The sequence below is a fragment of the Phasianus colchicus genome, chromosome Z, assembly GCF_987193195.1.
Source record: "Phasianus colchicus chromosome Z, bPhaCol1.hap1.1, whole genome shotgun sequence".
NCBI lineage: Eukaryota > Metazoa > Chordata > Aves > Galliformes > Phasianidae > Phasianus > Phasianus colchicus.
Genome location: NC_143476.1, coordinates 89477757 through 89492820, shown reverse-complemented (window position 1 = coordinate 89492820; position 15064 = coordinate 89477757). Strand labels below are relative to the sequence as shown.

General features: G+C 39.6%; 1 protein-coding gene across 10 annotated transcripts in view; it reads right to left on the bottom strand.

Annotated features, from left to right (window-relative positions):
* Positions 1-15064, bottom strand: part of SETBP1 (SET binding protein 1) — a 269520-nt gene that overhangs the window by 14417 nt on the left and 240039 nt on the right. Inside the window, exon 6 of one of the 10 annotated variants that reach the window (XM_090131242.1) lies at positions 11475-11697. The exons of the other annotated variants lie outside the window; for them this stretch is intronic. Within the exon in view, the coding sequence (XP_089987368.1) occupies positions 11654-11697 (44 nt within the window). The 3' untranslated portion in view covers positions 11475-11653. Of the gene's footprint in view, positions 1-11474; positions 11698-15064 lie in introns of those variants that run through there. 10 annotated transcript variants of the gene reach the window in all.

Sequence of the window (15064 nt, the reverse complement as noted above, 5' to 3'; positions counted from 1 at the left end):
TTTGACGTGTATTATCATTTTAAAATAACTGTACTTTCAACGTACAGTGCTGCTTTATGGCTTCAGGTCCTTTTATCTTCCTTCTTTTTCCACTACTGCATTAAAAACCTCAAATTTCACCTCTCCCATGGAGGATTTTCTGTTCTACAGGATATATCCCCCTGAATAAAACCAAGTTCCTGTAGAATAATAAAAAAAAATTACTCTCATTGCCAACAGGAAAAATTTAAGACGTGGAGACTGCTTTATTTCATTCCAGCTACTTTCTTACTTCTTTTTCTTTCTTTCTTTCTTTCTTTCTTTTTTTTCTTTTTTTTTTTTTTTCTTTTTTTTTTATATCAGGGTATCTTTAGAGAAAGAGAGAGGGAGAATAAGAAAGCCATCATTAGATAGATCTTCTGATCTTTATCTGCAGTAGCACAGTCAGAAGAGCTAATGCTATGATGATAGCTTTGAAATCTCTTAGGAATTGGATAAAGAGAAGTGATAGTGATGAACTCCCAGCTAATAAACAGAGAGTGCTTATTTCTGCAGAATGATCAATTTCCAGATGTCCTGAGGCTTGTCTGATACAGTTGATTTACTCATTCTCCCTCACTTCACTAATAAAGCTCAAGTCCAACATCAGATTAGAGAAGAGCCAGATTTCTTAAAGGGGCAAGAGGAGAGCTGGCATCATGGAACGTAAATGCTGGGAGACATACTAATCTCTTCTGCCTCCTCCCATAGCCACCAAGCTGTCTTAAACAGCTGCCTTCTGCTGGAATCATACACTTTATCCGCTTTGGGTTAGTACAGTAATACAGACAATTAATTTGTTATCTTGTTAGTGGAAATTTAATGCAATGATCTAAAAGAACTCTTACATATTGTGATAAACTTTTGTGCCTCCAGGGTGCTTCTCTTCCATAGGACTCATTTCACATCCCATCCATTATGTAAATGAGATGTGGAAATAGTTTAGTTCCCCTAATGTATCTGTACACTGATGGATTGCACAAAGTCAGCCCTACTGAAACTAATGAGGTTAAATGCATCTTGCCATTCCTTTCTACTTGGGTGAATCTCTGCGCCTGAGTTCAAGAAATTCAAGTCCTCTTCACTGTCCTGAAGATAATTGTGTTTCCTGACAGGAAGTATAGTGGCAATTGTTGCATACCTGAGGCCTCAGAAGGCATTCCTTGCAAGCAGAGCAAATGCTATTGCTATATTCAAATGTGGGGCTGTTTGTAGAGAATTCAACTCATTTTTCCCCTTAGGGAGATGGGTCCCAGGACTGCACTGAGCTGTGTAATGGCATGTAATGTTTGAATACCACCTAGCCTTCGTCATTCTCCATGGAAGAACTAAATCGAAGGAGGAAAGAATAAGAAAACATTATTTTGCTCATCATCCAGATGAATCTCCTGCCTCCCTTGCCCTTCCAGCTAAGAGGATAATCAGCTTCAATTTGATTTAAAATGACTATCTTCCAACTGTTTCCAACTTGTATTTTATATTATTAGGCTTTCTAGGAGATGGAGTCTTAAACCTAGCATTTTGGTTTTGTTTTGGTGTTGCTTTTCCCATGGAATCCTCCATCTCTATCCCTTCCACCCTCCTCTGCATATTGCCAACATGAACATAGAGGAGACATGAAACAGGGGACTGAGGAATAACAGATATGCATCTTTGGCCATGGGAATCAAAATGATGTGCACAGAGCAGTCCAATCCTTCAAGGACTGAAAGATGAAAACTGATTTAATGGAGCTGATGGAAACAGTTCAGATGTTATAACAGTACAGGGTTGTGCTCAGGCCCCTCCAGCCCCCTTACCTTCAGGCAGGATGGAACTGGGGTTTGAAAATACCATGGAAGAAACCACCAAAATTTGTCATGCCAGTAACTGATGAACACAAGGATTTCCAGCAGAACTTGGATCAAAGTAGAAGACTCTGTGAGCTTTTGTCAGGTGACAGCAATCAATAAATTTAATGAGAGAAAAACCCGAGGGTTCAAAAGGCTAATTCAGAGTCAAAGGCTCCAATATCCCAGGCCTTGTGAACGCAGATTTAAGCTACAGGGACTTGTTAATGGGCTCAGAGTCAAGGGTTTGTCCTGCTTAGAGCCTGGAACTTTCATTGAGTAGAAAGATACAGTTTACAGTTGCTGGAGACAGACAGAATAAAGAGAGACAGACAGAAACTGATGGTGCTGAAGAAACTAAATTTGCCGTGAAATATTTCAATGAATGAATCATTTAATACACAGTGATGAAGAACTAATTTCTTTTGCGGAGGGGGAAGAACAAACATTAAAAGCTTTGAAAGATGAGAAACGAACATAAGTGTTTGAGGGAGCACAGGAGAATAGGCTGGAAGAGTGAGCTAAAGGGCTCTTTTTTAAGGCATTAAAAGCCATTAGGTGTTCTGAAGGGCAGAAATAATAAAAAAAATACATATATGTAGCTGGGAGGGAGAACCAGCTTAGAGATGAGTAGTCACGCTGAAATGAACTGTCAGAGTGGATGACGATATGCTCACTCGAGAGGAAGGAAACAGGAGCTAGGATTTCTTTCTCAAGAACACAGCTGAGGAAAGACAGATGGGGGAATTTCAGTCTGTAAGTAATGAGAAAAGTCAAGGGTGGTGTTTGGAGTTGTTGTTTTTCTTAACAACAGGGATGATCATTTTTAAATGTGGCAGATAGAGCTGATATCCCCTAGGCAAATGGAGTTGGGAGCAGTTTGTATTTATCACAGATTAAATGGGACAGTGACAGCTTTGGTAGGAGAGTGCTGGCATGAAACACGGGCAGAAAAGTCAAGTTGCTGGTGGGGGAGGATGAATGAGGAACCAGGATGGGGCAGGTGTAAAGATGGAGTCATTTTTCAGGCACAAGTGGTGTAGAAAAGGTTGTGAAAGCTAAGAGAAACAAGCAAAATTATTAGCAAAAATCTTGCTGAACAAGTTTGACTAAGATACCTCCATTAAGAAAACAGAGCACAATATTCCACCAGAAATTACATGGCTTAGGATTTCTCTGCATGTGCATCCGGGAAAAGTGCATCTGTATAATTCAAAAAAACTTAGCTGATGTTTTTTCTTTTGTAACTAAAATGTCATATTTGCACTACAATGATTTCAGTAGATAGGTGGAGACATCTGTGATAGAAAGGTAAGCTATACCAGAGATGTTAGTGGAACCCACTGCACAAAAGGAATACCAAAGAACCAGGTGGGCATCTCCACCATCTGCATTAGTCCTGAAATATCTGACCTTCTCTTCAGACGGGTTCACACCTTTCTAGTCTCTGCAGCCACAATCAAAGGCAGCTGTGTCACAGTGGTAGGCACTTGGGAACAGGTGGGATAAAAATGAGCTGAAATCCTTTCCCTGAATTCAGTCACAGAGCTGATAAGAACATCCAAGACTGCTGACTTTCCAGTTAGAATCCTCCCTGCTGAGCAGCCTGGGCATTTCATTTCTTTTCTTTATGTATAACAAGCTATGCTCCAGTTCATACAATGAGAAATACTTCGAGTACGACATACACTGGAAATAAAATCTCAGCTCTTAATGGAACTCCCGGTATGCCCTACAATCTAGGAGACCATAGCGGAGTTTTTATTTTTAGAAGATCTTGTGCTGACTTTGTTTTAATATCTGAGTCCATTTATCCCACATTAATGCTGATTTATCATTAAAATAAGTGCTTGCTTTATCAGCACTAGAAATGAAAAATAATACACACTGGGAGTGCATTCATAGTTCCTCTCCCTCTCTCCATTTCGGATCAACAGATGCAGGGCGTTTATTCTCAAAACCACAGTAATTGACTGGAATATGAAAACTGAAATCTATTTAAATAGATGTATAGGTAATATCATAAGTGTTATTACCAATTAACCTTCGCAACGAAATTTTAATAATTAGTTAGCACTGTAGTATATCGTACTTTAATTGTTGCTCTATTCTAATGGCATTCTGAAAATGATCTCTCTTGTAACCTATCAAAAACTTCACTGATAACTGTTGCTCTGATACAAACCTTAGCATAAAGCAGTTGGGTCTGACTTTCTTTTTTTTTTTTTTTTTTTTTTTCAATTAAAATTCTGATAGGAAATACTTCACTGAGAGTGATTTTCATTAAAATTCTTGCTGCAGAATGTTTCCTTTAGCAGTGTAAGAAGGATGGCAAAGAGAACATGTGTAATAAGGGTAGAGAATGCCTTCATGGAGCACATATACAGGAAGGGATCTGACTGATGAAGAAGAGGTTAAAGAGGTGAAGAGTGCAAAGTGGAATGAAACAGGGAATAAAGGGCATACTGGAAAAACCCTAAATGCCCTTAACCACTGACATTTGGAGTTATGTTATCAACTTAAATGCTGCATATCTATGTCAATATCAATCCAGATTTCCAGAGTGCTTTTCTGTATAACTTTAGGGCAAGCTTATCTTTAGTTTTCTTGTTTAGTAATACCTAAATAGATGTCCTATGTCCTTCTCCAATGAACTTCTGTCCACATAACCATATATATACTTATAATACATTACTATGCAGACCAAATACAGTAAGATATATCAGAGAGGGAATATAAGGATCCAGAAAGATCTGGCATAGCATCATGACAGAGAAAAGATGTAAACAGAATTTTCATTTAATTAAAATTCTTTGCTGCAGTAGTAGATTTTTATTAACAAAACTGATATATTTAACAGTGGCAGAATTTGCTGAAATTCTGACTCCGACTGAGATTTTGATCAGACCATCATACTACAGAAAAAAAGAACAATGAACATTCGGAATCTGCCAAGAATAGTATCTCCAACCTTTGTGCTTGAAATCAAGTTTACAGTGTTCATATCTCTGTAAGGATTTACCTAATTATAGGTTCTAGATTCAGACAATTGTTTACAACATATGGCTATGTAAGTTCTTCAGGAAAACAAGAATCTCTGGAGGAAGAAATCTAAAGAGATTTTCTTTCAAATTTTGAGCAATTTTAAGAAAAGCTTTTCTCCTACTGGGACAGCTGCCACTAAAACATCTCAACCCCATTCAATATCGTGAGTTTTGCCTACAAGACCAAACCTTCAGATTTTTACCTTTGCCCTTCTTATGATGTTATAAGAATATAAGTGGTTCATTTCATCTAACTTTAGGTGGCAACAGCCCAGTTTCTACATGAGAACTCTGCACCTAAACTCGTATTACAGGCAACAGGGATCAAATTAATAGTCAAAAAAGTGGAGTGGGTGATTTGACAGAAAAAGCAGGGGTTTTCTTTATTCCAAGACAAATTACTCTGCAGCATACACTGGCAAAACTTTCACGAACTGTAACAAAAATAGAGGCATCTAACTCACATAGCTATCTTCTGCTGGTGAGAGAATCCGTCCCTCCAGAAGCTCGATGGTCAAATGTCAAACTGGCAGGTTTAAATTCCTCATGCTCAAATAGAGAGGCTAAAATATGGATAGTACATCCCCGGGTCAGGAGTGTAAGCTCTATATAGGCACCTGGTTGCGTTTGAAATGCCCCGAGGTATTTGAAACCTGCAAGGGTGGTTGGCAGATATGATAAAGGACTTCATGCAAGACCTCTGCCCTTCTGCAAGAGCAGCTGGAGGCCAGGCAGAATATCCTAGGCTTCTCAAATGACAGCTGACAACTACATGTTAGCAAATGAATCGAACCCTGAGCCTTCATCTTTGCTTGTCCCAAAGTCTCTTGTGGGTAGGGAAATATCTCATCATTGTAAATATCCCCTTGTCACCAATGAAGGAACAACACAAACATGCCCTGTCAGCTCTTCCCTGAATGGGAAGAAAATGGTTGCAGTGCAAGGCACCATAGTATATAAAGTATATATTAAAAACTTCCCATACTCTTTCGGATGAATTTGTTACCCAGGAAGGAAAAAAAAACCTTCTTTTTCTGTCCTATGAAAAAGGCTTTTTGATTGATATGGCAAAGAGGGGAGTACAGTTTTTTTTTTTCTTTTTTTTTTTTTCCCTTCTCCTAGTAAAATGAGCATTAAAAATATGTCTAAAATCTCTGAAATTCAAAACTGAATGGACTCACAGGACATAATTCTGTAATTGCTAGCACAAACAGAAGGAACCAATAAAATAAACATAGCCTATCCAGCAGATATAAGCACAAGCCATCCCAAATATACAATTCATTTCATCTGTGTCTTTGAGATAACTCAAAGCAAAGAGGGCAAAAGTGTCTCAGACTGATTAGACAACTAAGTAAGTTCAACATTTCCTCTCTCTTGTTTATCTATTCTTCATTGTTCATTTAGTGATGGAAAAAAGCTCTGGAAGTCAAGATGGCTTATGCACATGTATCGCTTAAATACATTTTAGCCTTTCAAAAATGCCTCTAAAGGGAACCTAAGTTATGATTAGGTCTTACACTGGGCTTCTCCACAGGAATTTCTCTTCTCCCCACAAACATGAAATCCATCCTATCTAGAAATGTGAATCCTCAGAGATGGGGGGAAAAAAAAAAAAATCTGCAAAATGTCAAAGTCTCATCAGTAAAATATCATCATCATTGATGAAGATTAATTGTTTCAATAAAGAGAAAAAAAAATGTTTAGCAAGTGCTGGATATTTCTAGGGATTGCTGTGCTATTTCTGTTTAGCTGTGTGTCTGTTTCTCATTTCAAGAGTTACAAAAAAAGTCTTCTGCTTTTTTAAATGATTTGGAACCACTTGGCATGTGACTTCTGAAGTGTTTAGCACAGTCTTACAAAAACGTCATGAAAATTTATCAGCCTAGGCCCCAAATCTACTTGCCTGCCTTGTATCATCAGTCATCACACTAATGAAAATACTAATGACATTTCAATTGCGTTTCAAGAGAAATGAGCTGCTTCAGCTGAGCAGAAATTAGAAAAAAAATTAAATTTTCGCATGAAGAGTATATCACTCTCCCTTGTTATTATTATTAATTAGATGAAGCACTTGGCTTCATTGACATCTGGAGTCCCACTGTAATACAGTACATAAAAAAAAGTGAGAAACAGGCCACACTGCTAAACAAAGAGGAAAGAATCAGAAAACAGAATGGGAAATACAAACCCTCAAAATGTTTGAGAGTCACCCTGAAGTTCAAGGTATGATATTTTAGATGATGGTAAGGGAGAGATGTAGACATTTTCAAAGAACAAACTCATCCTACTTGGACCAGAAGCCTATATTTGGGTGATGTTAATTGCCTCTGGAGGTGCTCAGATTGGCTTGTGCAGACATACAGCCAGACAAATTGCAGGCAAAATACCTCTTCACCATGACACAGCAGCTCAGTGAGAGATAAGATTTCCCTCTTGGTCTCCAACCCAGTTTCCTACCACAGCTATCACCTCGGATCTAATAGTAGGATGGGTGCAAGCAGTGCACATTCTTTGAGGCATGAGGGCTGGAGAAACGAGGTGTCTCAGATCCCTCTGTTGAAGAATGGGAATGAGAAATCAGCTGGGTGGGACTCCAGCAGCCAGCCAAAATCAACACATAACAGTAAAAGAAAGGGAGGGGTTGCCCTGTGTATTGAGTGCATGTGGGCTGTGGTTCTACAAAGCAGAAGCTGTTGCAAGAGGCTGGGGCTGCTGTGAGACAGATGAGGGGGACTTACTCCCAAACGTGGACGCTGTCATGTTGTTTGGGAAAGTTCCAGCACTGAGCTAGCTGCCAGAATTTGTGGGTGAGCAGACTTGACAACCCAGGGAATGCTTGCCAGGTCTGATCTTAAACCATATCTACTGGCAAGCACTTTACATTTTGGAAACTTTAGGATCTTTTGAGTAAAATTTTAAGAAGAGATGTAATGCCATTCCTACAACAAAACGGAACAAAATAAAATCAAACCCTGGAAAACCACAACTGTTCTCATGTTCCAATCTGCTCTGCCATGAAACCAGAACAAATAGGCTGTGGCATGGTTTTAGGAGTCGATTATAAAACACCCCATCAGAATATAAACAACCCACATCGACAAAGTAATCTCTGTGGATCTCAGTGGGCCTGACCCGCTGCTGCCCTCTTCCTTGTATAGTCATGAATACAAATGCAAGGTGAATGCTGGCTGCCTTATGATCTGGTGACATTTTACACCCATGTTACTGATGTCAACAACTGCATAAGGCAGCAGAGAATCAAACTCAGGAAAACTACTTGCAAAAAACAGAAGAGCAGATTATAGGCACATTTCCAAAGAGTTTAGGTATTTCAGAGATGAAGCTTACATGGCTAAGTCAATCCCTTCTGCACTTCCACATTTACTTAGGGAAAAGCCTCGTACTTAACATTGTATTATAATTCACTGCTGGAACACACGCTGTCCTATCTCAACGGGAGAGCTGTTCTCCATTCCTGCCATCTCTTCTTGTGAGTGTTAAATCCGTGTACAGAAATATATCCCTGACAAAACCGTTCAGAAAACTTCAGAGACCAAAGTCTGCAACTTTTGTCTCCAGTGTGCAATGGGAGTAAATTATGACTCCTGGCTCATTCTGTTCAAATGGTCTTTTCTCTTTTAAGCAAACAAACGAATAAACACTAAATGTCCTATTCCCAGCTGGTATTAGTGCAATGTTATGTTTGAGACTTAAAAATGTAAAAGTCAAACCATTCGTACTGATGGGTCCCATAGCAAATGTAACGTTGTCCCAGGGGTACATACGTAGTGTGGTACTGCTGCACATGGTATTAACTTTTATGCCTCAGTCTATATGTGCAGTGTGGCTCATTTATGGTTGCTCTGGGAACCACTATGTTTACATAAATTTTAATTTCCTGTCTTTTGTTTGTTCTCTTTATCATCTTTCTAAAACAAAATTTTCCTTGTGAATTTTAGTGCTCAACCAATTATCTGCAGATGGAGGCACAGGAGAAATGACATCCTCTGATTTTTCCACGTGGCCCTGTCAAAATGCCTTCATGTAGGTTTGAACCCATCAGACACTGCAGATGTACAGAAGTAGCACTTTTTTTTCGACTGAGGTGGGCTTCTTCTCATGGGTTGTGCCAATTTTGCACCATTGTCTCCCTGGGACCTGGCCAAAACTTTCCTGCTGAGTTTTCTTGGACCATATTTAACATATCACAACTCATTTTCTTTGTTTTTGTTTTCCCCTGAAATGCAAGTAGTTTGTGAACTGAATGAAACTAGTGCTTGGTTTCATATAGCCACACTTGAGTTACATGCCCCTAGATTTTGGTGCTGAAGTCCTTTGCTATCTGCTCTGTTAACTGAAAGAAGATGTTTACAACTGCTTGAAATCTATCTGTTTTTCAAGCTTGCAAAACTATTGCCTCCATCAGCAGAGTTCTGACTGTACCTTGTTATGAAACATTACTATAAAGGAGTGGAACCTTAGAGATGCCAGTTGCACCAAAAAACAACACAACGGTCCAGCTACAGTTTAATGCAGTGATCTTCATGAGCAGTTAATTAAAATTCAGTGTTGACAGGACCAAGCCTTGTTACTGTTTTTTAGGGAAACAAAGAATAACAGATAAAGCCAAATTATAATAGGTCGGTGCAGCAAATCCAAGAAAAATATGGCAGTTCTCGGCGGCTGTGATAGGAATCCTTCCTCTTCTTGAATAATAAAGGCTTTTGCTAATTTTAACCAGAGCTGAATCTGAAAAACCTGCAGTCGTGTGTGACTCAGAGAGCCCCAAGGGAATGGGAGGTGGGGGGAGATATGTGTGTGTGTATGTCTGTGTGTATAATCTAACAGTGCCCAGAGCTTTTGCGATCCTGGACCACTTCAATCGCACAGGCCAGATTCATTAAAAACCCTGGCTACATTCCAGCAGTTAAAATTGAAGCAGCATATTTATTGCATTTTGCTCAAATAAATCTGAAAACGTGTGAATCATATCCCTTGGAGAGATGGCGAGAAGAAGTAAACAATCTCGGGCTCACACTTGGAAGCCAGATATGACGAAGAACAAAGATGCAGGAGGGTCGTCATCGTGGAGAGCTGCAGGATGCTTGTTGATTCAGAGGTTTTGGGAGGCTGAGGGCTCTGCCACCATTTTGTCCATTGCTTCTATTCTGGCCTCAGATCCTCGGTTTAGTTTTCTCTATTTTATTTACACCCATGAACACACACCCACGCATATATTTTAAACAGTCTCTTTGCTTATGCAACTCCACTCTGCGGTTCTCTGTGGTTTTCCAGATGCTGTTCATGACGCTGGCATCTCACCCCAATTGCAGCTGCGTTCAGCTGGGATTCAATTACAGCCTGTCTTGCACAGGCAGATTGGTTTTTCAAAGATAACATATTTTGGGGAGGGATTTTATTTTATTTTTTTCCCACTCCAAAAGCAATTTTTATTCGGAAAGGAGAAGCATGACTTGCAGCTTGATCTTACCAGGTGCTGAACACCTCCAGACAGGTCCTCAGCACCCCTGATACTGCTTTACTTCAGTACATTTTAGCACACAGCACCCTGAAGGGTTAGATTCTGCAAGATTAAAATGCTGGCAGAGCAGGATCCTGCTGCTCTCCAGGGAAAACTTTCTATCACAAACAGTACACTGATAACTGGTTTTCCCATATCTGGTTTTGCAAACTATAATCAGCTTATAATTAGTAAACCTAATTACTGGGTTTTTTTTTTTTTTTGGACATTGGGAAGTGAAGGAAGAGAGGTATTGCTAATACAAGAGATGTTTCATTATTTCTACAAGGCATTCTATGCACCTTGTCCATCCTCTTCCCTGAGACGGGTATAGCTCCCCCTGAAATGATGCTGTGCAGGGAGAAGCCCTGTTTCTTTGCTGGGTGGGATGCAGGAGTTGTGGAAGGTGTAGGGGAGATCGCTGCTGATCTCCAGCAGCTCTGTGAGCCCCACTATCAGCAAGGTGAGAGGGAAAAACATATGTTAGCAGGCTACAATGGACTTGGAGGAATTGTTGTTGGGATTAAGAGAAAAGACTGTGGAGAAATGGGGGAATATCAGATCTTAGCTTTCAGTCTTTGTCTTCCCTTAACTACATTTTCTTATTCAGTCATCAGCATCACTAGTGACCCAAATTATTAAAGGTATTGCTTCCGTCCAGCTTTGGTTGGGGCTCAAAGAGGCAAAACACAATACTGGGACTCAGGGTGCGGATTCCACTTCTTCTAAAGCATCTTGAGAAATCAGACAGAATGAAATAAGACATCACCCACTTTTGATATTAGGAAACAATATAAACAGCCTGACTTTTGGGGATACCAACAGCTGTGATATCTGGTGAAATCCTCAGGAGCAACTAATGAGGGACTTTGGCATCACACTGGATAAAAAATGGAATTTGTCTAATACTATACAGTTACTCTGGCAACTGTTGGTCTTGTCTCAGCTTCCTCTATCTGTAATAGGAGCAGAACAGTTCTTATGTCAGCTACAGGGCTGGCAAAAAATACATAGTGATAGAAAGGTTAAATATATAAATAAATAAATAGCTTGTTGCAAAGAAACAGTGCTTATTAAATGAAAGCACACTGAGAGTGTTTGCTCTTTTTGCATCAGATAGGAAGACAATTATAGCCTTATTTATTACTTGTGTACAGCTCTAGCTTTTCTCAGTCCTTCTATACGTGATTCATCTGCATGCCATCAAATTTGACTGCCCTTTCAGAGACTTGCTGAAGTCAGTTAGTTGTAGGAGAAGCAGCACAAAGAAAAAAAAGCAGATCTGGAAAATAAAACAATGTGACTTTGACAGAGGAAATTCTTCAAATTAATAAAATCCAAGCAGGTAAGGCAGACAGAACAGCAGGGAGAGAGATGCAGGCATGGTACAGCAAGAGACAACCTTGATATTCATGCTTCTTGTGCCATCAAAGGGCTGACAGAGCACTGCTTTTTCACAGGTATCTCCCTGCCTTTTTGATGTATTTAGGCACAGTGGGAAAGCTTGCATTACCTATGGGAAACCATGATGCTCTAAGGATGGAAGAGATACGAGATGGCTTTTTCTTGAGTTATAGACAGGAGGCATGCAACATACTTACAGGTAGCTTTTTTGTATTAGATCAATAGTATCTATATGGTCATTTGAAATAGAATCATAATTATTTATGTTAGAAAATACCTCTAAGATTATCGAGTCCAATCATTAATCTAGCACTGCTAAGTCTTCCACTAAACAAAGATAAATACAAATAGTTTAATTCCCCAAATATTTTTTCCTTTTCTAATTAGTTAATCTGAAGATACAAGGTGTAATTGAAGGTCCATTCTGTTAGTTAGTCATAGGGGAGCGTTCCCACTGTAGCAGTGGGATGCTATCATATGAGATTGTAGCATGAGAGTGAGGGAATAAATGAGAGATCTCATCCACAGAGGAAGATCTGTAAACCTTCATCCTTAAGCATACCTGGTATACATTTATTCTAGGTAGTGGAAATCACAGAATCATAGAATCATAGATGAAATGGACCTCTGACAGTCATCTAGTCCAACACTCCTGCAGTGCACTGGGACATCCACAGCTAGATCAGATTTCTCAGAGCCTGGTCTTGAATGTCTCCAAGGCATCAACCACATATCTGGGCAACCTGTGCCAGTACCTCATCACTCTCACTGTAAAAAACTTATATGCAACCTAAATCTGATCTCTTTTAGTTGGAAATAACAGACAGTAAAAATTATTTTAATGACTTGATCCTCAGCTATCCTAAATAAAGCTGTAGAGCAGAAGGAAAAGGAAGACAATTATCCTTCCTGTACCAAGTACCAGGCACCTATGTGCTCTGTTGACATCAAAGAGTATACACCTGTCACTCTGTTGCCTGTATCTACACATTTCTTCTTCAGCTTTGCTGATTAAATAGTAGGGCACTTAATCTGAGCTGTTGCATGGTTAACATTAGAACATTCACCTGGTCAGTTTTGTTTTGGAAGAATAATATTACCCCCCCCCCCACCCCCCCAGCCTCACTCCTTCTCCCCCACCCCCCCAAAAAACCCCCCCCAAAAAAAATCAAAACACCCCAAAAACCAAACCAGAGGAAATAAGTTTCTGTTTGTGTTAATGGGGAGGAATTTAAGGTAGGTATGGAAACCATGTCTAAATATTGGCCCATCTGACTTCTGGAATGTGTTTGATAAATACATTTTTTCACGATGTCATGGTCCATTGTCCACTAAAGCCACGACAAGATTTCTATGGCCCACAGTGTGCTTTGGATTAGACCTTACATGAATGAAATAAAATAAACATCTGCATTGTCAGCTTGATGCATGTATATTCAGTAGAAAGGTTTTCATTAAATGGAGGGAGAGTTGTGAAGCTAAATCTCCAGGCATGACATCAAGTATTTGGCCACAAATGCATATTTATTAAGGCTAAGCTGGACTTCAATTACTGCAGTTTAAAAATAAAAGTAAGGGTCTCAAAACACAGTACCAGATCTCTGTTATTTTTTATCTCCCTCATCACATATATTTTTCCTTAAGGAAAAACAAAATTTCACAGACCACTTGTGTGGCACGTTAGTTGCTGTCTGCAAATAGAAGCAGGCATGTTGCAGACCTCTGAAAAATGCAGTCTGTAACTGTAAGGCCAACTGACCCCCAGCTGCAGTGGCACTTTGTGGACCTCACATGCAAACAATCATCTATTGATTCTCCAGGCCTCCAGCTTCAAACCCACTTTTGTTTTCAAGAGGCTTCCAGTTGCAGGCAAGAAACCGTTGCTGCTAAATCTCCCTGCCCTGAGGCTGCTCCGTATTTCTGCTGCTTGCTTGAAATGTTATCCAAATAACAACGGCTTGCAAAGCAGAATTGTTGAATGTTAGTTTTTCACTGTTTTGGCATAGAGGTACTGAACTCATAGTTATACAAATGGGCTTTTACTGCTTTCCCCTTTGTACATATACCAGACGGAATATTGAGGAATATGAAAAGAGGAATACATGGCACTAGGAAGAGGGATGGAGCAGATTAGCCAATACTGCCATGCTTCCAAGGGCAAATTTCAATGAATCAAAGGCCGTTGAGGAAAGCTGCTTAAGACCTCTGTGTTCCCTGTAAGCACATTACTGTACGTAAGTCACAAACAAATCTGCTTTATGAACTACAGGATGACAGGGAGGGGCACTACAGAATGAGAACTGAAAAAAAATAATAAGGAAACATCCTCAAACCATATCTCAGATCTTCATTAGGACTTAGCACTACCATTGCTCCGTTCAAAACTCATTACAGTGGTTACAAATACTCAAATAGCTTCGGTAGATCAGCATGTGCCATGGCTCAGGAGGGTGGAGTATAGCCAACCCCACCACACCAATAGTTCTGGATGGGTTGTGAATGCAGTATGTTGGCTTAGAGGATGCAGCTGAGGCAGCAACTCATCAAGTCTCAACAGAAAGAATTTATGTTTTTGCTGATATGCTCGTGTAGATTAATATCAAGTAACCGAAAGTGCCTCAGCATTACAGTGTGTATGGTCAGAATTTGTGACTTAAGACTTGCAGATGTGTATGTCAGGATGGTGTTTCCATTGATGCCTTCTCCATGGACTGAATTCCTAACATTAGTCTCTCTAATTGTAAAGGAGTGCATTCTTAATCTGACTTTATTACTGGTGGAGAACAGTGAACTGCTGGTGCAACGTTGTGGATAACATTGCCTTGGTGCTGACTCTGGGGAAGACACAAATTCATGTAACAATCCTCACTCCTCATTAGGGTATTGTCAAAGTAATTATGGAGCTTCATTTTAATAAGCATGTGATGAATTAAAAGATGAAGAAAAAAAAAAAAGAATTTGGATTTGGGTAGGAAAGTTAACAGGTGAACACTGAAGGAAAGCACTTAATATAGGAAACATAAATTACTGCTTAGGGACTTAAAATTCTTAACTATTAAATACATCCCAGTAGACACATTGAATGTTTTTGGTAGAACATGGCTGCTCCTGCTTTCTCTCAGAAAAGGTACCCAGAAAACTCACAAGAACTGAGAATAAGGCAGTCTAAAGCTAAGGCTGCTGTACTTACATACACAGAAATGATAACAAGAGCATTTGCCCATTTGTTTGGATCAGAATTACTG